Below are 26,790 nucleotides of genomic sequence, written 5' to 3' on the forward strand. Positions count from 1 at the left end.
GGACAAGGATAGATCTGGTCCTAGGGTTGAGGTTCTGAACTGGAAGAAGGCCAAATTTGAAGAAATGAGAAAGGATCTAAAAAGCGTGGATTGGGACAGGTTGTTCTCTGGCAAGGATGTGATCGGTAAGTGGGAAGCCTTCAAAGGAAAAATTTTGAGAGTGCAGAGCTTGTATGTTCCTGTCAGGATTAAAGGCAAAGTGAATAGGAATAAGGAACCTTGGTTCTCAAGGGATATTGCAACTCTGATAAAGAAGAAAAGAGAGTTGTATGACATGTATAGGAATCAGGGAGTAAATAAGGTGCTTGAGGAGTATAGAAAGTGCAAGAAAATACTTAAGAAGGAAATCAGGAGGGTTAAAAGAAGACATGAGGTTGCCTTGGCAGTCAAAGTGTAGGATAATCCAAAGAGCTTTTACAGGTATATTAAGAGTAAAAGGATAGTAAGGGATAAAATTGGTCCTCTTGAAGATCAGAGTGGTTGGCTATGTGCGGAACCAAAAGAAATGGGGGAGATCTTAAATGGGTTTTTTGCGTCTGTATTTACAAAGGAAACTGGCATGAAGTCTATGGAATTAAGGGAAACAAGTAGTGTGATCATGGAAATTGTACAGATTGAAAATGAGGAGGTGCTTGCTATCTTGAGGCAAATTAAAGTGGATAAATCCCCAGGACCTGACAGGGTATTCCCTCGGACCTTGAAGGAGACTAGTGTTGAAATTGCAGGGGCCCTGGCAGATGTATTTAAAATGTCGATGTCTATGGGTGAGGTGCCGGAGGATTGGAGAATGGCTCATGTTGTTCCGTTGTTTAAAAAAGGATCAAAAAGTAATCCAGGAAATTATAGGCCGGTAAGTTTGATGTCGGCAGTGGGTGAGTTATTGGAGGGAGTACGAGGAGACAGAATCTACAAGCATTTGGATAGACAGGGACCTATTAGGGAGAGTCAACATGGCTTTGTGCGTGGTAGGTCAGGTTTGATCAATCTATTGGAGTTTTTCGAGGTTACCAGGAAAGTGGATGCTGTCTACATGGACTTCAGTAAGGCCTTTGACAAGGTCCCGCATGGGAGGTTAGTTAGGAAAATTCAGTCGCTAGGTATACATGGAGAGGTGATAAATTGGATTAGACATTGGCTCAATGGAAGAAGCCAAAGAGTGGTAGTAGAGAATTGCTTCTCAGAGTGGAGACCTGTGACTAGTGGTGTACCACAGGGATTAGTGCTGCTGGGTCCATTGTTATTTGTCATCTATATCAATGATCTGAATGATAATGTGGTAAATTGGATCAGCAAATTTGCTGATGATACAAAGATTGGAGGTGTAGTAGACAGTGAGGAAGGTTTTCAAAGCTTGCAGAGGGACTTGGACCAGCTGGAAAAATGGGCTGAAAAATGGCAGATGGAGATTAATACAGACAAGTGTGAGGTATTGCACTTTGGAAGGACAAACCAAGGTAGAACATACAGGGTAAATGGTAAGGCACTGAGGAGTGCAGTAGAACAGAGGGATCTGGGAATACAGATACAAAATTCCCTAAAAGTGGCATCACAGATAGATAGGGTCGTAAAGAGAGCTTTTGGTACATTGGCCTTTATTAATCAAAGTATTGAGTGTTGGAGCTGTAATGTTATGATGAGGTTGTATAAGGCATTGGTGAGGCCGAATCTGGAGTAATGTGTTCAGTTTTGGTCACCAAATTACAGGAAGGATATAAATAAGGTTGAAAGAGTGCAGAGAAGGTTTACAAGGATGTTGCCGGGACTTGAGAAACTAAGTTACAGAAAAAGGTTGACTAGGTTAGGACTTTATTCCCTGGAGTGTAGAAGAATGAGGGGAGATTTGATAGAGGTATATAAAATTATGATGGGTATAGATAGAGTAAATGCAAGCAGGCTTTTTCCACTGAGGCAAGGGGAGAGAAAAAACCAGAGGACATGGGTTAAGGGTGAGGGGGGAATAGTTTAAAGGGAACATTAGTGGGGGCTTCTTCACACAGAGATTGGTGGGAGTGTGGAATGAGCTGCAAGACGAGGTGGTAAATGCGGGTTCTGTTTTAACATTTAAGAATAAATTGGACAGATACATGGATGGGAGGTGTATGGAGGGATACGGTCCGTGTGCAGGTCAGTGGGACTAGGCAGAAAATGGTTCGGCACAGTCAAGAAGGGCCAAAAGGCCTGTTTCTGTTCTGTAGTTTTTCTATGGTTTCTATTGCAAATGCCAGCATCTGCAGTCTTTTGTCTTGATATAACTAACTTTCATTCAAGAACACTGTAACTTAGGTTTGGGAAGATTAGTGAGCAGCACATTCTTCCCTGAGTTGGCTTAAAACCACCCCGAAAGCTACAGTGCAAATCTAGGTTGAGATTTCAAAGCAGCAAATAGATTGTTATTAGATATGCTTTCTTTCATATTGCTATTCAGGAAGATATAGAGAGTATGAAGGCAGGGTCTTATTTCTGGCATATTCTCATTACTTATCCAATGTGAGAAAAACTGATTAATTTTTGTTATTGACTTAGTGGGTTCTGATTATTTGGGACATATTGGAAGTGGTATATTTTGGCCCAATGCAAATAATTAAAAGGTATACTTAAAATAAAAGAGACAAACGACCATTTAACTGAATAACAATTTGTGTATTTAATTGAAATACAGAACAAATTAGAGTACTACCAATACTGCGACACTAAACTAATTCCTAATAGTTAACAACAGAGGAATTCATCTGCCGTGTTCTTTTGATTAATTGTAAGTGAACAAAATAAGCGCAGACACCTAGTGAAGATGAGGAACTGTCCTCATACAATGCTTTAGCCCACATCTTCCCAACCATTTTTATGCCATGCACCTCTGCCATTAAGTGAGGAGTCTGTGGTCCCCAGGTTGGGAACCCCTGCTTTAGACAATTGCATCCTCCTAATTTTCATTTACATATGATGGTTGATGCAGTCATAATTCCTAATTTGTTAAAGTAGTGCAATTTGTTTCATTTTCACTCCTGGCCATATCTGGCATCTCTAAGCCTGAATGCTTTAAACTGCAGTGAGCAAAAGAATTCCGATTTGTCTTGCTGCTTATTTCTTGAAACTATCAGTGACAAAGATCACTGGCTTTTGAACACAAGCACGTGCAGCTGATACTATTTTAAAACCTGATTACTCTTAAGCATGCTTTAATGTCTAATAGTGATGCAAATAAGTGCAAGTGAATGATGATAGTTAGAAATCGTTTGGAAACATTCTCTCCTAATTAAGCGGCATAGTGTCCCAAATAAACGAACGGAATCTCGGCTATTTTCTCAATTTAGTTTTTGTTCTTTAAGAATTGCCCCAAATAAACGTCTGCCCCAATAAGTGTATAAACTAATTAACTGGAATCCACTGTATTATGATTTGTGGGAGTTTGGTCAGTGCTAACTGACTAATGTGTTCAGTAATTGAATCTTAAAAAGTAAAGCAACAAACAGATGTTTTTCTTCAGAGGCGAGGCGATGCAAAACTCTACGGTACATTCTTTAATACATTCAAAGGTCATTGTCCTACATAATGCTCATGCTCTAAGAAAACCAAAGTTCCTAGTAAATGTATTATCAAAGTACATAATGTCAGCATATACTACATAGAAACCACGAAAGCTATTGCATGTAAGCAAATTCTCTTTTGGTTTCTAAATATTTTTGTTATCATGTACAGCAACTCTTTTTTTAAAAAATCTTGATGTAACATTTGTGCAAATAATGAAAAGATTGTGAAAATTGATCAGTTAAAGTATTAAAATATTTAGCTATTAGAATTTTGCAGACCATTCAGTGTGGCAATTCTGAACTGGTGGTATGCTCCTTATGAGTCTGGTCTCATCTTTGACTTCAGGTCACCTAATCGAGAAGCCCTTCGACATGTGTAACCTTAATGTACGCATAAAACTTTTCTACTGCTTTTTATTATTGCCATTCTGCCTGGTAGGATTTTTATCTCTAGCAAGTTTTTTTTTTGTGAATTTTGGATTTCTGCAAATGAAATAATTGAATCAGAATCAGGTTTAATATCACTTGCGTATATAGGGAAATTTGTTATGCAGCAGTACATTGCAATATGTAATTAAAAACTAAATTACAGTGTGTATGTGTATATTTTTTGTTAAATTAAATAGTGCAAAATGAGAGGAAATAATAGGAGTTAGATAGTGTTCATGGGTTCAATGTCCATTCAGAAATCTGATGGCAGAGAGGAAGAAGCTATTCCTGAATTGTTGAGTATGTGCCTTCGGGCTCCTATATCTCCTCCTTGGTGGTAGTAATGAGAAAGAGGGCATGTCTGGGGTGATGGAGACCCTTAATGATGGATGCCACCTTCTTGAGGATGTCCTGGATGCTGGGGAGGCTGGTGCCCATGATGGAGCTGACTGAGTTTACAATTTTCTGCAGCTTATTTTGATTCTGTGCTTTGTTTCCCCCCACCCCCCCCCCACAGCAGCTAGTTAGAGTGCTAGAGTGCGCTTCACGATACATTGGTAGAAATTTGTGAGTGTCTTGGTGACGTACCAAATCTCAAACAGCTAGTGAAATATAGCTGCTGTCTTTGTAACCGCATCGATATGTCCGGCCCAGGACAGAGCCTGAGATTTTGACACCCAGGACTTGAAATTGCTCACCATTTCCGCTTCTAATCTCTTGACGAGGATTGATGTGCGTCCCCTCATCTTACCCTTTCTGAAGTCCACCATCAATTCTTTGGCCTTGCTGATGTTGAGTGCAAAGTTGTTGCTACAACACCACTTGACTATCAGAATCAGTATCGGGTTTATATCACCAGCAAGGTTAAGTTAGCAGCCACAGTTCAGTGCAATAAGTAATATAGAATAAAATAATAAGTAATTAAATCAATTACAGTATCCGTATATCGAATAGATTAAAAATCATGCAAAAAGCAGAAATAATATATTTAAAAAGTAAGGTAGTATTCACAGGTTCAATGTCCATTTAGGAGTCAGATGGCAGAGGGGAAGAAGCTGTTCCTGAAACTAGCTGATGTATCTCACTCCTGTATGCCTTCTCGTCATCATCTTAAGTTCTGCCAATAATAGCTGTGTCATCAGCAAATTATAGGTGGCCTAGGCACACAGTCATGGGTGTAGAGAGAGTAGAGCAGTAGGCTAAGCACACATCCTTGAGTTATCAGTGAGGTTGGAGATGTTATTTCCGATCTGCACAGACTGTGATCTTCTGGTGAGTAAGGATCCAGTTGCAGAAGGTGGTACAGAGGCCCAGGTTTTGGAACTTTTTGATCAGAACTGTAGGAATAATTGTGGTAGGTGTTGAGCTGTAGTCAATAAAGAGCTACCAATATTAGTATTGTCTGGGTGATTCAAGGCCGTATGAAGAGCCAATGAGATCACATCCTCTGTAGAGGTATTGTGGTGATAGGCAAATTACAGTGGGTTCAGCTCCTTGCTTAGATAGGTGTTGATTCTAGCCTTAAGCCCCCTCTCAAAGCAGCAGCATTGGCTTGGATATACAAACGTACTTTGTCATTTAAGCAAGTGTTGAATTCAGAGCTGCAGAACACTGGCAAGTAGACCTAGCTGCTGTGCTACATTCAGTTGACCGTGCAGATAAAGGCTATTCTTTGTGCGACCCACTCCTGAGGAGTGCATAAATGAAACTGGTGGGTTGTGAATCCTGTTTACAGATTGCAGTGATGCAGAAGCAGAGTGCTGCTATCAGTGGCACTGGTATTACTCAGCAGCTTGACTACTATCTATTCTGATGAAAGGTTATTGGCATGATGCATTAACTCTTCTCACTGCACAGATGCTACTTGACCTACTGACCAGCATTTTTAATTTTTTGTTATATTTCAGACATCTGGTATCTGGGGTTTGTTGCTTTTCAGGACAGTTTGATCTTGATCTTCAAGGAGCTTTTAGAATGGTGGTGGAATACAATTCAATTGTTTAATTATTTGTCTACTCTGGTTGAAATGTTTTAAATTTTACTTACAGTAAATTTTGGACTAATTGATGCCATCATTGGGATCAAGGAGAAATGGTTGATAACCTGTGCTATATTACAAATTCCAGTGCCAGTACATTACTTATTTTCACCTTATCGTTGGATATCATTATGTACCATATCATTGTAGGATCTTAAAATTACAGATATAAATTCTGCATAAATACATTGAAGCCCATCATTTCCGTGTGATTGCAGTTTTAATTACAGTGCAAGCTTAATTACAGTCTAATTTGAGAACTATAAAGGATGTAGGATTGCACTCAAGTGAAATCAGGAGGGCAAAAAGGGCACAAGATAGCTTTAGCAGAAATGGCAATACAGAATCCTAAGAGATTCAAAGAATATGTTTAGAGCAAAAGGTTAACTTGGGAGAGTATAGGTCTCTGTACAGATCAACGTGTTAAGGCACAGAGGTTGTTGCAAAATAATAAATAAAATAAACAAAATGTATTTCTTATCTGTATTTACAGTGACAAAGATCATGGAAACTAAGGAATTTGGGGAAGAGAATAGTGATGAGAGGAGAAAAGTTTTAAGCAATCCTAGGGATGACACTTCCACAGTGATGGCGGTAGGAATGTGGAATGAACTTCCAATATAGTGCTGGGGGTGGGTATGATTGAAAAGTTTAAAAGCTACTTAGGGAAGCACATGGAGGAGAGGTTTAGGGATCCAGGCCAAACACAGGCAAAGGGTCTAGATCAAGTTGGCAGTTTGGTCAGCATGGATACATTTCTGTGGTGGGTAACTCTGACTCTGTCTTGATTTTTTTTTATCTTTTGTATACATCTGTTGGTAACATGTTTACTTAATCCTCTGGTGCTACAACTGAAGGCATGGAGCTCCAATTAAAGATAAAATGAGCTGGAAATCCCTCAGTGAAAAATACAATAGACTATTATTTCAAAGACTATGGTAATGATTTTTAAGAAACTCAGGAATATCACATTATTTGTCCCTGGATGTATGAACCCAAAATAAATGGAAAAATAAGGTTTACTGAATATTTTGCTATGTACACTGTACTTATTATACAAGGCCTGTGACTTCATGTAAGGAAAAAGCAGTACTGAGCCAAAGAATGAAAGATTCTAAGTAGTTACCAAAAGCTGGGTCAACATGATTGAATTTCAAGTAGTTATTAAATTTGGACAACAAGGTAGAGGGACACTAGGAAGGAAATTCAAGATCACTGGATGCTAGTAACTAAACACATGGACATCAAACTGAAATGTAAATAGTGGAGGAAGATGTGGGATTAATGAAGAATTTGGGTGAGGTTGGATGATCATTGGGTTCACTTTGCAGTCTACTCAGGTGACTTGTTGATAACTTAAAAAAAAATAAATCCATGTTTACCTTGGGCATCTTTCCAGCAGGAACCTGATAGATAAGTCCCCAATGGCCAGATGCGTTATTGCTCAGGCTACTGCACAAAGTGAAGGCAGATGCTACTGCACCTTTGGCAATGTTCTCTGTGTCCTCACTGGCCACAGAAGTAGCACCAGATGATTGGAGGGTGGCAAATGTTAATCCTTTGTTCAATAAAGGGAGTAGGGATAACACTCGAAATTATAGACCAGTGAATCTTCAGTTCTGGGCAAATTATTAGAGAGGATTCATAGTGACAGGATTTATGAGGATTTGGAGAAGCATAGTCTGATTAGGGATAGTCATCATGGTTTTGTGAGGGTAGGTCATCCCTCACAAGTATGATTGAATTCAAGGTTGTGGCCAAACAGTTTGTAGGTAGAGCTGTGATGTAATGTATATCAATATTAGTAAGGTGTCTGGCAAGATTCCCCATGGCCGGCTCATTTAGAAAGTCAGGAGGCATGGGAAAGGGAAACTTTACTGTGTGAGTTCAGAATTAGCTTGCCTGTTGAAGGCAAAGGGTGATTGTAGAGAGAGCGTGGAGGTGAGTGAACAGTGGTATTCCACAGAGATCTGTTCCGAGTCCTCTGCTGTTTAATCTTTTTAAGTGACTGGGATGGGGAAGTAGAAGGGTGGGTGATAAGTTTGCAGATGACACACAGGTTGGTGGTGCTGTGGATAGTGTAGAAGACTGTATAGAGGAAATTTATTACCCAAGTACATTTATGTCACCATATACAACCTGAGATTCATTTTCTTGTGGGTTATACTCAATAATAGAATGTAACTTTAACATAATAAATGAAAAGCCACTTGGGTGGTCAACCAGTGTGCAAAAGACAACAAGTAATACAAATACAACAAGAAATAAATCATAATAAATAAATAAGCCATAAATATTGAGGGCATGAGATGAAGAGTCGTTGAAAGTGAGTCCATAGTTTGTGGGGACCATTTCCATGATGGGATGAGTAAAGTTATCCCCTTTTGTTCATGTGCCTGGGCTGAGGGGTAATAACTATTACTGAACCTGGTGGTGAGAGTCCTGAGGCTTCTGTATTACCTTTCTGTTGGTAACAGTGAGAAGAAAGTATGTCCAGGGTGGTAGTGGTCCCTGATAATGGATGCTGCCTTCCGGCAACAATGTTTTATATAGATGTGCTCAATGGTGGGGAAGGCTTTACCTGTAATGGACTGGGCCATATCACTACTTTCTGTAGGATTTTCTATTCAAGGGCTTTGGTGTTTCCAGACAGGCTGTTCTGCAGCCAGTCGATATACTCTCCACTACACATCTATAGACATTTGTCAAAGTTTTAGGTGTCATGCAAACTCTTGTGGAAGTAGAGGCAGTGTCATGCTTTCTTTGTAATTGCACTTACGTGCAGGGCCCAAGATAGATCCCTTGAAATGATAACACTGAGGAATTTAAAGTTGTTGACCCTCTCCATCTCTGATCCTCCGATGACAGTTGGCTCATGGACCTCTGGTTTCCTCCTTCTGAAGTCAGTAATCAGCTCCGTGGTCTTGCTGACATTGAGCGAGAGGTTGTTGTCGTGGCCCCACTCAGCAGAGTTTTAATCACCCTTCTGTGTGCTAATTCATTACTGCCTTTGATTTGGTCTCTGACAGTGGTGTTATCAGCAAACTTGAATATGGCATTGGAGTTGTGCATAGCCACACAGTCAAAAGTGTAAAGTAAATAGAGCAGGGGGCTAAGTACACAGCCTTGTGGTGCACCTGTGCTGTTGGAGATCATGGAGATGTTGCCAATCCGAACTGACTCGGGTCTGCCAGTGAGGAAATCGAGGATCCAATTGTACAAAGAGGTATTGAGGCCAAGGTACTGGATCTTCTTGATTGGTTTTGAGGCGATGGTGGTATTGAATGCTGAGCTGTAGTTGATAGCATCCTGATGTATGTGCCTTCGCGGTCCGGTTGTTTCAGAGTTGAGTGAAGAGCCAATGAGATGCCATTTGCTGTGGACCTGTTGCTCTGGTCAGCAAATTGGACCAGATCCAAACTGCTTCTCAGGCAATATCCAGCCCCTCAAAGCACTTCATCACTGTGGATGTAAGTGTTGTTGGATGATAGTCGTTGAGGCAGGTTACTGTTTTTTTTCTTGGGCACTGGTATAATTGAAGCCTGCTTGAAGCCGTTGGGTACCTAGGACTACCAAAGCGTGAGGTTAAAGATCTTAGTGAACACTCCAGCCAGTTGATCAGCACAGGATTTTAGCACTTGGCCAGATAGCCCGTCAGGGTCGGATGGTTCACCCTCCTGAAGGCTGCTCACATGTCAGCCTCAGAGATTGAAATCACAGGATCATCAGGGGCTGTGTGAGTTCTTGATGGTCCCTCTGTGTTTTGATGGTCAAAGCGAGTATAGGAGGCTTTGAGCTCATCTGGAAGAGAAGCCCTGTTGTCATCTATGGCACTTGATTTAACTTCATAAAAGGTAATAGTCTTCATGCCCTGCCACAAATGGCAAGCATCCTTCATTGATTCAAGTTTAGTCTGGAATTGCCATTTTGCCCGTGAGATGGCTTTCCAGAGATTGTACCTGTATCTCCTGTAACTTCCTTGGTCACCATACTTGAATACCTCTGATCTGGTCCTCAGCAGATTGCAAATCCCATGGTTCATCCAGGGCTTCTGGCTGGAGAAGACTCTGGGTGATTTTTGTGGGGACACACTCATCTACAACTGTTTTAATAAAGTCAGTGACAACCAGATGCACAGATGAGTCCTTGAGCACGGCCTAGTCCACTGACTCGAAGCAGTCCTGTAACTGTTCCTCTGCCTCCTGCAACCACCTCTTCGTCTTCCTAATCTCTGGAGCTTTGCTCTTTAGCCTCTACCTGTATGCAGGTAGGAAGAGACAGCCAAGTGATCCAATTTACTGAAGTGCAGTCTAGGCATGGAACAACAGGCATTCCTTATGGTTTTGTTTGCGTACCTATAATTACCGATGAGACCTGAAGCCAGACAATAGGACAATAAGCCAGATCTAACATATAGAGAGGCTTTGAGAAAAGAGAAGCAGAATAAACGGTGTAAAGACAGTAAGGTAGAAGGGCTGAAGTGTGTGTACCTCAATGCAAGAAGCATCAGGAACAAAGGTGATGAACTGAGAGCCTGGATACATACATGGAATTATGATGTAGTGGCCATTACAGAGACTTGGCTGGCACCAGGGCAGGAATGGATTCTCAATATTCCTGGATTTCAGTGCTTTAAGAGTGATAGAGAGGGTGGAAAAAGGGGAGGAGGGGTGGCATTACTGGTCAGGGATATTATTACAAGCTATAGAAAGGGTCGGTAATGTAGCAGGATCCTCTTTTGAGTCAATATGGGTGGAAGTCAGGAACAGGAAGGGAGCAGTTACTCTTGGGGGTATTCTATAGGCCCACTGGTAGCAGCAGAGATACAGAGGAGCAGATTGGCAGGCAGATTTTGGAAAGATGCAAAAATAACAGGGTCGTTAACATGGGTGACTTTAACTTCCCTAATATTGATTTGTACCTGATTAGTTCCAAGGGTTTAGATGGGGCAGAGTTTGTTAAGTGTATCCAGAACGGATTCCATAAGACCATAAGACAAAGAAGCAGAAGTAGGCCATTCAGCCCATCGAGTCTGCTCCACCATTTTATCATGAGCTGATCCATTTTCCTATTTAGTCCCACTCCCCCGCCTTCTCACCATAACCTTTGATGCCCTGGCTACTCAGATACCTATCAATCTCTGCCTTAAATACACCCAATGACTTGGCTTCCACTGCTGCCCGTGGCAACAAATTCCATAGATTCACCACCCTCTGACTAAAAAAATTTCTTCGCATTTCTGTTCTGAAAGGGCGCCCTTCAATCCTTAAGTCATGCCCTCTCGTACTAGATTCCCCCATCATGGGAAACAACTTTGCCACATCCACTCTGTCCATGCTTTTTAACATTCGAAATGTTTCTATGGGGTCTCCCCTCGTTCTTCTAAACTGCAAGGAATACAGTCCAAGAGCGGACAAACGTTCTTCATATGTTAACCCTCTCATTCCTGGAATCATTCTAGTGAATCTTCTCTGTACCCTCTCCAACGTCAGCACATTCTTTCTTAAATAAGGAGACCAAAACTGCCCACAGTACTCCAAGTGAGGTCTCATCAGCGCCTTATAGAGCCTCAACATCATGTCCCTGCTCCTATACTCTATTCCTCTAGAAATGAATGCCAGCATTGCATTCGCCTTCTTCACTACTGACTCAACGTGGAGGTTAACTTTAAGGGTATCCTGTACGAGGACTCCCAAGTCCCGTTGCATCTCAGAACTTTGAATTCTTTCCCCATTTAAATAATAGTCTGCCCGTTTATTTTTTCTGCCAAAGTGCATAACCATACACTTTCCAACATTGTACTTCATTTGCCACTTCTCTGCCCATTCTTCCAATCTATCCAAGTCTCTCTGCAGACTCTCCGTTTCCTCAGCACTACCGGCCCCTCCACCTATCTTCGTATCATCAGCAAACTTAGCCACAAAGCCATCTATTCCATAATCCAAATTGTTGATGTACAATGTAAAAAGAAGCAGCTCCAATACTGATCCCTGTGGAACACCACTCGTAACCAGCAGCCAACCAGAATAGGATCCCATTATTCCCACTCTCTGTTTCCTGCCAATCAGCCAATGCTCTATCCACGTATGTAACTTCCCCATAATTCCATGGGCTCTTATCTTGTTAAGTAGCTTCATGTGTGACACGTTGTCAAAGGCCTTCTGAAAATCCAAATATACAACATCCACTGCATGTCCCTTGTCTAGCCGACTTGTAATTTCCTCAAAAAATTGTAATAGGTTTGTCAGGCAGGATTTTCCTTTAAGGAATCCATGCTGAGTTCTGCCTATCTTGTCATATGCCTCCAGGTACTCTGTAACCTCATCCTTGACGATCGACTCCAACAACTTCCCAACCACCGACATCAAGCTAACAGGTCTATAATTTCCTTTTTGCTTCCTTGCCCCCTTCTTAAATAGTGGAGTGACATTTGCTTCTAGTCTTCCGGAACCATGCCAGAATCTATCGACTTTTGAAAGATCATCGCTAATGCCTCCGCAATCTCCACAGCTACTTCCTTCAGAACACGAGGGTGCATTCCATCTGGTCCAGGAGATTTACCTACTTTTAGCCTATTCAGCTTCCTGAGTACTTCCTCTGTCGTAATTGTGACTGCGCACACTTCTCTTCCCTGCCACCCTTGAGTGTCCGGTATACTGCTGATGTCTTCCTCAGTGAAGACTGATGCAAAATACTTGTTCAGTTCCTCTGCCATCTCCTCATCTCCCATTACAAATTCTCCAGCATCATTTTCTATCGGTCCTATATCTACTCTCACCTGTCTTTTACTCTTTATATACTTGAAAATGCTTTTACTATCCTCTTTGATATTATTTGCTAGCTTCCTTTCATAGTTAATCTTTTCTCTCTTAATGACCTTCTTGGTTTCCTTTTGTAAGGTTTTAAAAACTTCCCAATCCTTTGTCTTCCCACTAATTTTTGCTTCCTTGTATGCCCTCTCCTTTGCTTTAACTTTGGCTTTGACTTCTCTTGTCAACCATGGTTGCATCCTTTTTCCACTCAAAAATTTCTTCTTTTTTGGAATATACCTGTCTTGCACATTCCTCATTTCTCGCATAAGCTCCAGCCACTGCTGCTTTGCTGTCTTTCCGGCCAGTGTCCCTTTCCAGTCAACTTTGGCCGGTTCCTCTCTCATGCCACTGTAATTTCCTTTACTCCACTGAAATACCAACACATCAGATTTCGGCTTCTCTTTTTCTAATTTCACAGTGAACTCAATCATGTTATGATCACTGTCTCCTAAGGGTTCCTTCACCTCAATCTCTCCAATCACCTCCAGTTCATTACACAATACCCAATCCAGTACAGCCGATCCCCTCGTGGGCTCAACAACAAGCTGTTCTAAAAAGCCATCTCGCAGACATTCACAAATTCTCTCTCTTGAGATCCAGTGCTGACCTGATTTTCCCAATGTACTCGCATGTTAAAATCCCCCACAATTATCATAACACTGCCCTTCTGACGAGCCTTTTCTATTTCCAGTTGTAATTTGTAGTCCACATCCCTGCAGCTGTTTGGAGGCTTACAAATAACTGCTATCAGGGTCCTTTTACCCCTGCAATTTCTTAGCTCAACCCATAAAGATTCTGCACCTTCTGATCCTATATCACCTCTTTCTAATGATTTAATATCATTTCTTACCAATAAAGCCACGCCTCCCCCTCTGCCTACCTTCTTATCCTTCCAATACACCGTGTATCCTTGGATGTTCAGCTCCCAGAGACATGCATCCTTTAGCTAGTTCTCAGTGATGGCCACAATATCATACCTGCCAATCTGTAGCTGTACAACAAGATCATCCACCTTATTCCTTATGCTGCGTGCATTTAAGTACAACACCTTAAGACCAGTACTTGATACTTTTTGTTTTGATTTCACTGCAACTCATCCCAATGGCTACAAATTTGCCCCATCGCCTGCCTGTCTTTCCTGACATCTTTACTGCTCACTATCTTAGATTTATTTCTGTTTTCCCTTTCCTCCGCTCTATCATTCTGGTTCCCATCCCCCTGCCAAATTAGTTTAAACCCTCCCTAACAGCTCTATTAAACTTTCCCGCCAGGATATTGATCCCCTTCAGGTTCAGGTGTAACCTGTCCTTTTTGAACAGGTCATACTTCCCCCAGAAGAGATCCCAATTATCCAAGAATCTGAAGCCCTGCCCCCTACACCAGTCTCTCAGCCACGCATTCATCTGCCTGATCCGACTACTCTTGCCCTCACTAGCACGTGGCACAGGTAGCAATCCTGAGATTACTACCCTGGAGGTGCTGCTTCTCAGCTTCCTTCCTAACTCCTGGAAATCTCTCTTCAGGACCTCCTCCTTTGTCCTATCTATGTCATTGGTACCAACATGTACCAAGACAACTGGCTGCTCACCCTCCCCCTTTAGAATATTCAGGACCCGATCCGAGACATCCCGTACCCTGGCACCTGGGAGGCAACACACCATGCGGGTATCTCTATCAGGCTCACAGAATCTCCTGTCTGTTCCCCTGACTATGGAATCCCCTACGACTACCGCATTTCTCTTCTCCCTCCTTCTCTCCTGCACAACAGCGCCAGGCTCAGTGCCAGAGACCCGGTCACCTTGGGCGTCCCCTGTCAGGTCATTCCCCGCCCCCCCCCCCCCAACAGCATCCAGAACAAGATATTTGTTGCTGAGGGGGGACAGCCACAGGGGTGCTCTCCACTATCCGGGCATTTCCCTTCCCTCTCTTGACAGTGACCCAGTTTTCTGACTCCTGTAGCCTAGGGATAACTACCTCCCTGTAGCTCCTGTCTATCACCTCTTCACTTTCCCTGATTCCTGTCACAGTATGTGGACAGGCCGACTAGGGGGAATGCCATACTAGATCTAGTACTAGGTAATGAACTGGGTCAGGTCACAGATCTCTCAGTGTGTGAGCATCTTGGGGACAGTGACCACCGCTCCCTGGCCTTTAGCATTATCATGGAAAAGGATAGAATCAGAGAGTATGGGAAAATTTTTAATTGGGGAAGGGCAAATTATGAGGCTATAAGGCTAGAACTTGTGGGTGTGAATTGGGGTGTTGTTTTTGCAGGGAAATGTACAATGGACATGTGGTCGATGTTTAGAGATCTCTTGCAGGATGTTAGGGATAAATTTGTCCTGGTGAGGAAGATAAAGAATGGTAGGGTGAAGGAACCATGGGTGACAAGTGAGGTGGAAAATCTAGTCAGGTGGAAGAAGGCAGCATACATGAGGTTTAGGAAGCAAGAATCAGATGGGTCTATTGAGGAGTATAGGGAAGCAAGAAAGGATCTTAAGAAGGGGCTGAGAAGAGCAAGAAGGGGGCATGAGAAGGTCTTGGCGAGTAGGGTAAAGGAAAACCCCAAGGCATTCTTCAATTATGTGAAGAGAAAAAGGATGATGAGAGATAAAGGTGGGAAGATGTGCCTGGAGGCTGTGGAAGTGAGTGAGGTCCTCAATGAATACTTCTCTTTGGAGAGGGAACTTGATGGTGGTGAGGACAATATGAGTAAGGTTGATGTTCTGGAGCATGTTGATACTAAGGGAGAGGAGGTGTTGGAGTTGTTAAAATACATTAGGATGGATAAGTCCCTGGGGCCTGACGGAATATTCCCCAGGCTGCCCTACGAGGTGAGGGAAGAGATTGCTGAGCCTCTGGCTAGGATCTTTATGTCCTTGTTGTTCACGGGAATGATACCGGAGGATTGGAGGGAGGCGAACGTTGCCCCTTGTTCAAACAAGGTAGTACAGATAGTCCGGGTAATTATAGACCAGTGAGCCTTACGTCTGTGGTGGGAAAGCTGTTGGAAAAGATTCTTAGAGATAGGATCTCTGGGCATTTAGAGAATCATAGTCTGATCAGAGACAGTCAGCATGGCTTTGTGAAGGGCAGATTGTGTCTAACAAGCCTGATAGAGTTCTTTGAGGAGGTGACCAGGCATATAGATGAGGGTAGTGCAGTGGATGTGGTCTATATGGATTTTAGTAAGGCATTTGACAAGGTTTCACATGGTAGGCTTATTCAGAAAGTCAGAAGGCATGGGATCCAGGGAAGTTTGGCCAGGTGGATTCAGAATTGGCTTGCCTGCAGAAGGCAGAGGGTGGTGGTGGAGGGAGTACATTCAGATTGGAGGATTGTGACTAGTGGTGTCCCACAAGGATCTGTTCTGGGACCTCTACTTTTCGTGATTTTTATTAACGACCTGGATGTTGGGGTAGAAGGGTGGGTTGACAAGTTTGCAGACGACACAAAGGTTGGTGGTGTTGTAGATAGTGTAGAGGATTGTCAAAGATTGCAGAGAGACATTGATAGGATGCAGAAGTGGGCTGAGAAGTGGCAGATGGAGTTCAATCCGGAGAAGTGTGAGGTGGTACACTTTGGAAGGACAAACTCCAAGGCAGAGTACAAAGTAAATGGCAGGATACTTGGTAGTGTGGAGGAGCAGAGGGATCTGGGGGTACATGTCCACAGATCCCTGGAAGTTGCCTCAGGTGGATAGGGTAGTTAAGAAAGCTTATGGGGTGTTAGCTTTCATAAGTCGAGGGATAGAGTTTAAGAGTCGCGATGTAATTATGCAGCTCTGTAAAACTCTGGTTAGGCCACACTTGGAGTACTGTGTCCAGTTCTGGTCACCTCACTATAGGAAGGATGTGGAAGCATTGGAATGGGTACAGAGGAGATTTACCAGGATGCTGCCTGGTTTAGAGAGTATGCATTATGATCAGATATAAAGGGAGCTAGGGCTTTATTCTTTGGAGAGAAGGCTGATGAGAGGAGACATGATAGAGGTGTACAAGATAATGAGAGGAATAGATAGAGTGGATAGCCAGCGCCTCTTGCCCAGGGCACCACTGCTCAATACAAGCCGACATGGTTTTAAGGTAAGGGGTGGGAAGTTCAAGGGGGACATTAGAGGAAGGTTTTTTTACTCAGTGAGTGGTTGGTGCGTGGAATGCACTGCCTGAGTCAGTGGTGGAGGCAGATACACTCGTGAAGTTTAAGAGACTACTAGACAGGTATATGGAGGAATTTAAGGTGGGGGCTTATATGGGAGGCAGGGTTTGAGGGTCAGCACAACATTGTGGGCCAAAGGGCCTGTTCTGTGCTGTACTATTCTATGTTCTATGACAACTGGAATTCAGAATAACCCTTTATTCACTAAAACTACACCAGTCTCAAAATTCAGCTCAAACTCAAACTCCCCAGTACAACTATGTAAATGGTTTATCCCAGAACAAATGAGTCCTTGATTGGGACAAAGACCAATCAATGAAAGTCAGCCTGGAATTGGTCTCAGCTGACCACTAAGTGCTAATTGTTTTGGCTCGCTATAATACTTATCTTAGTATAAAAGTAATTTAGTGTGTTGGGACCTATGGTGATACAGGTTGTATGCTGGTGGTAATTGGGCAGGGTTTTCTTCAAACCAGCCTGATTGAAGTCCCTGACTGATTTGAAATGTATCAGGATTGGCTGTTTCTTGGTTGGAGGTGGCATCTTGCAATATCTCAAGCACTTGATTATAGTTGGCTGCTGGAAGTATGTACATTGTGGTCAGGATTGTGGACGACAATTCCTGTGGTAGATGGAATGGATGGCATTTAACTGTTAAGTGTTCAAGGTTGGGGGAATAAGAGTTCAACAAAGCTGCCACATCGGAGTATGACTGAGAGTTTATCATGAAGCACCATCTTCACCTTTTGCCTTTTCTGAATCAGCAGTTTGGTCCATTCAGTAAGTCAAGAAGCCTTCCTGTTTGACCACTGTATATGGTATTCTAGGAGAAAGCCACATCTCGCTCGGACACAGAACACAACAATCTCTAATTTCCTTCCATTACAGCAATCCTGCCCTCAGGTGCTCAGTTTTGTTCTCCAGTGACTGCACATTTGCTAGCAAGATGTTATGTAGAGGGGGACCCACCCCTCTGCGTTTCAGCCTGGCTTGGAGTGCCCTACCCCCCCCCCCCCACCACCACCACCTTGCTTTCAGCGATGGCGATGAATGTTCATCCACTTAAAGTTGCCATACCTGTTTGGTCTGCCAAGTCCTTCAGAAAATCAAGAAATATGTAGATTTGTAGAAGACTGTTGATGATTGAACTGGACATTGGTAGGATGCAAATATGTGCTGAGAAATGGCAGATGGAGTTCAATGCAAATAAGTGTGAAGTTTTTGAAGTCTGAGTATAGGGTTCAATGTGGAGGAACAAAGGGATCTTGGTGTCCATGTCCATTGATCCCTCAAAGATTGTTGTTGGCCTTCATCAGTAGGGGGATTGAGGTCAAGAGCCATAATGTAATGTTGCAACTTAATAAAACCCTGATTGTACCACACTTAGAGTATTGTGCTCAGTTCTGGTCGCCTCATTATGCAAGGATGTTGAAGTTTTGGAGAGGGTGTAGAGGAGATTTATCAGGACATCACCTGGATTGGAGAACATATCTTATGGTGAAAGGTTGCAAGAGCTAGAAATTTTCTCTTTGGAGCAAAAGAGGATGAGGGATGACTTGATAGAGCTGTATAAAATGATAAAAGACATAGATCAAATGAACAGCCAGCTCCTTTTTCCCGGGTCGTAGTGGGTAGTAAGGAGTGCATAATTTTAAGTTCTTTGGAGGGCAGAATAGCTCGTGCATGGAATATGCTGCTAGGGATGGTGGTAGATGCAAATACATTAGGGACATTTTTTAAAAAAATTCTTAGATGGGCACATGGTTGATGGAAAATGGAGGGTAATATAAAAGAGAAGAATTAGATTGATCTTCGAGTAGGCACAACATTGTGTGCTGAAGGGCCTGTACTGTGCTGAAATGTTTTTTGTTTCTATGTTCTAAAACAGTTCTGAATCTTAAGACCAAGTCACTCTGTAATGACAGGGACTTCCTTGAATTCTTTAACAGTGTTGTAGAAATAATTCACAAGAAGAACTGCAGGGGAGTTCAGTAAGATGGCACCGCCCCACATTAAGGGCATATAGAGATGGACAAAAGTGTTGGCATATTTAAGTTGTATATTTAAAATTTTTATACATTTTATTTTTAAGTAGTTCAAATGTTTTTACTCATGGTTCATCTGGGGACTGACTGTACAGATTAAAATGGAAAGAAGCCAAAAAAGTTTCTCTAATAAAAAGGAAAATGAAAGAACTTTGTCAACTGAATAAGTCTTACTTCTGAGTTAGGTAGAACTGACAAAATCTGAACGATTGTGACATTCAAAGCATTTGAAAAGTATTTTCAAAACCAATAAGTTAAAAACACAGTATTTATCAAATTTCTTGCGAGACGTGAAATGAATAAGAAGTACTTTCTGTGCCACCACCAACTTGGCGCAGGATCTCTATTTGTACATCTCATTGTAGGTTCTGGAAAAGTTTAGAACTTTACAGTCCCATTCTGACTTCATGAAGGGTTTAGTGCTGAGACGCAGTCACTTATCTGGCACCAAACTACTGACAGCAACATCTGGGTTTTGAGCATGGAAAAATTGAAGTCCATGAGTGTTAAGAAAAGAATTGTTGGTGAACTGACAGTTGAGCTAATATTTTCCCACAAATTCTGTCCACTCTGATGATACAAATATTGTCATACATTTTGTGAATGTTGAATTACAGTTCACTCTATAGTAGAAGTTATAATTTCACAAAAATGTGACTAGCAAAACATTTTGTTTTCCAGCGTCGCCTTGGAGATGCTGCTAAAAAGGCCATTGGGAAACTTCAAGTTAGAACAATCAAGAAAGGTGATAAGGTAATAACTTCTCTAAAAACATAATTGAGTCAGCCATATAGTTACAGTAGCCACAGGGACTTCCAAGTTTGCCTGTTCTGCAGTGAGTAATACAGCACTTGACTCTCCCTGCTCTTAACATGTGTAAGTTGCAAGTCTGTAATGTAGTGGAATATTCTTCACTTACTAAACTCAACAGGATCAGGCACCAGTACACGACACTATTCCATTGTACCGTAATTGCAGATTGTGCCATTTACAAGATGCCATTTCAACAATTTACAAGTGTTTCTTCAACTGTACCTTTAAAATCCATTATCTCAATGCTTCACAAGTACAAAGGTAGAAGGTATATAAAGATACCTCCATTTTTAAAATACTCCTAAGTTGCATCGCCTCTCAATTTAGAAAATCAATTGCAGATCATTCATTATTGAATCAAAATCATGGATCTCTTTATACCAGTAATACAATACCTTCAACTACATGGATGGTAGTAATTCAAGTAGACACACTACCTTGTGAGGTTAGTTGGGGTTGGGTAGTATCTGCTAAGACCATAAGACATAGGAGCAGAATTAGGCCATTCAGTCCATTGAGTATGGTCTGTCATTCCATCATGACTGATCCCGGATCCCACTCAACCACATACACTTGCCTTCTCTCCATATCCTTTCATGCTCTGACCGATCATTTCAAATTTGTTTCAACTTCCACCTTAAATATATTCATGGATTTAGCCTCCACTACAGTCTGTGGCAGAGCATTCCATAGATTCACTGCTCTCTGGCTGAAAAATTCATCTTTAACTCTGTTTTAAAAGGTTGCTCTCAAATTTGAGGCTGTGCCCTCTAGTTCTGGATACCCACACCACAGGAAGCATCTACTCCATAACCATCTTATCTAGTCGTTTCAACATTTGGTAGGTTTCGATGAAATCCCAGTGCATTCTTCTGAATTCAAGTGAGTACAGACCCAAAGCTGCCAAATGCTCCTCATATGTTAACCCCTTCATTCCTGGAATCATCCTCATGAACCTTCTCTGGACTCTCTCCAATAACAACACATCCTTTCTGAGATATGGGATCCAGAATTGTTGACAATACTCCAAGTGTGGCCTGACTAGTGTCTTATAAAGGGTCAGCATTATCTCCTTGCTTTTCTATTCTATTCCCCTTGAAATAAATACCAACATTGCATTTACTGCCTTTACTGCAAACTCATCCTGTAAGTTAACCTTCTGTGAGTCTTGCGTGAGGACTGCTAAGTCCCTCTGCACCTCTGTAGTTTGAACCTTCTCTCCATTTTTATAATGGTCCACACTGTTGTTCCTTTTACCAAAATGTATTATCATACATTTCCCAACACTGTATTTCATCTGCCACTTTTTTGCCCATTCTTCCAATTTGTCTAAGTCCTGCTGCAAACACATTGCTTCCTCAGCAATACCTACCCCTCCACCTATCTTTGTATCATCTGCAAACTTTGCCACAAAGCCATCAATTCATTATTCAAATCATTGACAAACAATATGAAAAGTAGCAGTCTCAACACTGACCTTTGAGAAACACCACTAGTCACTGGTAGCCAACCAGAAAAGGCCTCTTTTATTCCCACTGGCTGCCTCCTGCCTGTCTGCCATTCCTCTATCCATGCTAGTATCTTTCCTGTAATGTCAGGGGATTTTATCTTGTTATGCAGCCTCATGTGTGGCACCTTATCAAATGCCTTCTGAAAATCAAAGTAAATGAACCTCTCCGTTGCCCACCCTGTTTGCCACTTCCTTAAAGAACTCTTAACAGATTTCTTAGGCAGCATTTCCCTTTACAGAAGCTATGCTGACTTTGACTTATTTTATCATTAGTCTCCAAGTACTCTGAAACCTCATCCTTAATAACAGACTCCAACACTTTCTAAACTACTGAGGTTAAGCCAACTGACCTATAATTTCCTTTCTTTTGCCTTCCTCCCTTCTTAAAGAGTGGAGTGAAATTTGCAATCTTCCTGTCCTCCAGTACCATGCCAGAATCAAGTGATTCTTGAAAGATCATGACCAAATGCATCTGTTATCTCTTCAGCAGCTTCTCTCAGGACTCCGACTCTAACATTGCTACATATTTAAAAAATTGTTTCCTTAGCTAGCTTTTATATTGCATTATAATTAAACCAAGCAAAGGTTCATTTCTATTTGCTGTGTAAGATGGTGACCTGCTGTCTCATTATTTCATTTATTCATACGGGAAGGTATAATAGAATTATAGTTAGGTGCAAAGCAAATAAATTCTACCATATCCGCATATCCAGTATTGCTAATAATAATAATAATAATGGTTTCATTGCATTACTTTGTTTTAATGCTGTTGACTTTTTTCTTCTCAGGAAACAGAGTCAGACTTTGATAATTGTGCTGTTTGTATTGAAGGCTACAGGCCAAATGACGTTGTCCGAATTTTGCCATGCCGGTGAGTTGTCTTTGTGCTTTCAGCTTTGTTTGTGGATTCTTGTTCCATGAGAGTTGCTATTCATCCCCATTATATCAACAGAAGCAACTACAAATGTAAGAGCAATTCAGAGGTTGGGAATTGTGGTGAGTGGCTCACCACTTGACACCCCAAAGCCTTTCTAACGTTATTAAGGAAGAAGTTAGGGTTGCGATAGTGAATACTCTTCACTTGTTTAAATAATTGCAGCTCAAATAACAGTTAGGAAGTCTGGCACCTGCTGTCTGCTTGATTTATACCAAGTCCACCACCTTAGCAGTTTACTTGATTAGAACCTCACTCACGACTGGGACACTATAGCTGCAATGAATATCATCTGTAAAGTGCACTGCAATTGCTTGCTTGTGCTATTCTAATGACACTGACCAAAGCCATGATCTTCATCAGCAAAATGAATAAGGACTCCAAGAGTATGGAAATCCCACCATCTCTGTTTTTCCCCTCTTGCTGTTCATTGATGCTGTTGTAGGAATACTTTCACAAGGAGAACTGCAGGAGTTCAAGAAGATGGCTGTGTACCATCTTCAGGGCATATAAGGATGGACAGAAATGCTAGCCTTGTTATGTTATAGATCTTATTTATAAAGAAATAATTTAAAAGTTTTTATTTATGGTTCATATACCAAACCCATATATATATCCTGGTTTAGAAGAATTTTGTTATCTTTCCTTTCTACTGCACAGTTAGTTTAATATTATCAAAATCTATTAAATTTGTATTTAAATAGCTTCAATTAATTTGTTTCTATACAATGGAGGATTAGAAATGGGACCCTCGGAATTTACTACAACTCTTACTCTCCCTAAACTGTATTCTTTAAATGACTGTCACTGATTTAATTTCAGATAATTTCGCAGAATTATAATGCATAAAGTGTTTATTCTTGGCAACACTGTAGTGTCTAATTATTGTTACATCTGTACACTAGTGAGTATTGATACTATTTCATGAAATGAGAAGTACGTGAGGGTAACTAGTTAATTCTTTCCAGATTTACTTTTCTCCCTACTGGTATGGCAGTTTACTCTTGCAGTACTTGGGTCTTGATCTGGTTGAAATTAACACTGACAATACCTACTTTTTCCACGTCAGTTAAAAGTTGAAGGATGTTTTCCAGCTGTTTAATTTCTTGGATTTCTTTGTAATACATGAGTGGTTTCTGTATATAGTTCCTGAACTAGATTTACTGGATCTGGAATCTGTCCATAAATTGACATGGAGGTTAGCTAGATACTTCATTTAAAAACAAACTACATTTGCTTTGACTATACAATTTTTCATTGTACATAAATGGACTGAAAAACAAAATATAAAAAAATGAAAGAGAATTTTTTAATTCTACCTCCAAAAAATATAAAATTATGAAGAATTTATTCAGGTACAACAACTACAGGTGTGGTGGGAAATCAAGTCAGTAACATTATAACTGGAAGAAACAGTTTTAATGTGTCACATTTTGGAAGTGGTCCACTCAAATACTCACCCTGTTATGTTCAGCTTTGCCAAGCTTTTCACAGATTGCTGTTTTCTTTTAAACATATGCATTTTCAAGAGAATTATAAATATTTTGAAGATGCTGTAACTAGATGTATGCAAATATATAACAGCTACCATATATAATGTGTGAAATGTAAAATTTAATGTTTTCATTTGGGAACTATCAATGCTTTATTCATGCCACCTTAATATCCAATACTAAACTGCATGGTTTTCCTTCAGAGTTTGCTCCTTCCTGTAAATAATGCAACAGAAAGTTTGTTCTGGTTTTTATATTTTCTGGCACACTAGGTAGGTTGTTGCACAATTTTGCTTTCATTTCATCTTCAAGCAAACATATATACTGGTTCCCAGGGATATGTTAGATAAAGTTGCATTGAACTTTACTGGAAAATTTTAAACCACATGGACTAGTGGATGAGAAGCTAATTGATTACTGGATCATGAGCACCATGTAGCCCCAATATATCCATTTTCAGGGTTAATAGAAGCAGTTTTTCTTCCTAACTTAATTCCAGCATCAGCTTGTCAGTATTCAGCTCTCCACCCTATTTCTGGCCTCATTTTTGACCACCACCCAATATTCAACTTTCTTCTGTACCACTTTCCAGCTGCCAACTTTGATGTTGCTTAAGCTGCTCTCAATTTGTGGCTGAGGAACCTACTTGAAATACTTAATGTCCTTGGGTGCTGCCTCAGAAGGATAAGTTAATCTGAAATATTCAAAAGAAATATGGATAATGGGTTTCACAAAATCATTTAATATTTCATTAATTTACAGAAGAGTTTTTCAATGCATGTTATCTGATGCTCATAAATTTCATTGTGTGGGTGCTGCAATTTATTTCAGCTGCAATTTGATTTAATTAAGCAGCTGTATCTTGAAAACTAACTAACTTAATGTTTTTAAAAGAAGTTAAACGGAGATGGTTTAGAGATGTGAATAAAAATGACTTACTGTATTGGAAAAGGTAGATGATGGTTAGTTTTATATTTCTTTAGTTTGTTATTGCAGTAGTTGTATGATGGGAACCCGCATTAAAAAAGCAATTCCATGGAAAATCTGGATTGCTTATTTGATGGAGTGACCAAAGTGTGAAAATATTGAATTCCTTTTGCACATTGTGTTGTGAGGGTTAAAATTTCTCAGAATTGCCCATATAACTTTTGGAAAAACCACCAAAATGTTGTTTTTACATGAACATTGATTAATTTGGAGTCAAAGGGTTTGCATTAATAAATAATGAGAGATGAGTTAAACACGCTGAAATGCTTTTCTGTCAGTATGAACAACTGAATGAAGAATGGGAGAGTTGCAACGTGATGGAAGCAATTGATGTAATTTCATCTTACCTGTGCTTAAGAGGGAGTGCATGAGAAATAAGTTTCATCTGTATACTATCATCATGACTTTTGTTCATCTACCCTTAAATGGCAAATAATTTGTTGCTGATAGAAATGCAGTTCAGTCTCTGCTCCATGGAGTAAAATGTTCATTTTTCCATTCCATTGCTTCCTATTCCAAATTCAGATTGATCAGTATTTATTATCGTTGTCATTATTGATAACATTGATGATTCTAAATATATTAGCTACACATGAATCCTTCTACATACATGCCCTGAAATATCCCTGAATGCTGGAGAAAGCCTTTATTTAATCCCTGAGAATATTACTTAATCCCTGTTCTCACCCAGTCTAATGTTCTTGAGTCAGTAGAGGAGTGATGCCCTTATTCAAATAAGTAAGTAAAAAGTTCTTGGATAAAATCCTTTGGTCCATGAATGTGACTTGTTACTTCCCCCAGTTTCAATTTAGACATGTAAGCTGTGGTCATTATGTAATGGTTGACAGAACTGTGTTTCTCATGTAATGTAGGCACCTTTTCCATAAGACGTGTGTGGATCCTTGGCTACTAGATCACCGCACGTGCCCAATGTGCAAAATGAACATTCTGAAAGCGCTTGGAATTCCGGTAGGATTGTGTGAACATTGTGCATTAAATTACTGGCTTTTGCAGAGATTTGGATTTCATCCTTGGTTTGCAAAATAGTGCATCAAATGCTTGACATTGCTATTTATTTCAATATTGTTAGTGTTTCTATTCAAATAGTGGTTGCAATATGCTAAGTTGTGAGAGGCAGTGACCTAGTAGTTTGCTACTCCTGTTGTTCAAAGTTGAATTCCTAAAGTTGTGTAAGGTCAATTTTTAAAGTCACAAAAAAGTCCCGGATTCAGAACGGCATTGCTTAAACACGTTGCATTGAGCAGCCGTTAGCAAGATGAGTTCTAAGGTGTCGGAAAAGCCTGAAAGAGCTCATAAGGGTGTTACACTTAGCGTAAAACTAGACATATTTATGCGTTTCGATTGTGGTGAACGAAGCAAGGACAAAGTGAGTTTGGCTTGTGGGAGCTGACGAAGATGATGTTGAAGAGGTTTTGGCATCCCATGACCAAGGACTGATAGATGAAGAGCTGATGCAATTGGAAGAGGGAAGGATAACAATCGAAACCGAGTGCATTAGCGAAAGTGGAGCAACTGCGTGAGATTTTCGCTGCAATGATATAGTACGACTTTAATTTTGAAAGGGTACGTAGGTTTATGGGATATTTGCAGGATGGTTTGATTGCTTACAAAGAACTCTATGATAGAAAAATGCACGAGGCTCAGCAGTCAAGCAAGCCTTCCACATCAGCCACAGCAGACGACGAACCTCGACTTTCGACATCGAGGCGGGCAGTCATAGGAGAAGATGAGCTGCCTGCCCTGATCGACGATGAGATGACACCCCTGTGTCCCACCACCCCAACCCCCGGCCCTGGACAGATACTGTACCGATTCGCGGAGAATGCAGCGGTAGCCGGGAGGCACACAGCACATCTTTAAGAAAAAAGCTGAAATAAACATGCTAATTAATTAGGTGCCGCCTAGCATGTAATTGTCAGCCCAGATCAGAGGCGATGCAATCGGCAATCGCCTCTGACCTGCGCTGACATTTACGTGCCGGGCAGCACCTAATTAATTAGCATGTTTATTTCGGCTTTATTCT

General features: G+C 41.0%; 1 protein-coding gene across 1 annotated transcript in view; it reads left to right on the plus strand.

Moving 5' to 3' along the window:
- The window catches only part of rnf150a (ring finger protein 150a), a 124,400-nt gene that overhangs the window by 52,626 nt on the left and 44,984 nt on the right, over positions 1-26,790 (plus strand). Inside the window, exons 3-5 of the mRNA XM_063046617.1 lie at positions 19,691-19,762; positions 22,121-22,203; positions 25,619-25,715. Coding sequence (XP_062902687.1) covers positions 19,691-19,762; positions 22,121-22,203; positions 25,619-25,715 — 252 coding nt within the window. The remainder of the gene's footprint in view (positions 1-19,690; positions 19,763-22,120; positions 22,204-25,618; positions 25,716-26,790) is intronic.

Source organism: Mobula hypostoma, chromosome 4, assembly GCF_963921235.1.
Source record: "Mobula hypostoma chromosome 4, sMobHyp1.1, whole genome shotgun sequence".
Lineage (NCBI taxonomy): Eukaryota > Metazoa > Chordata > Chondrichthyes > Myliobatiformes > Myliobatidae > Mobula > Mobula hypostoma.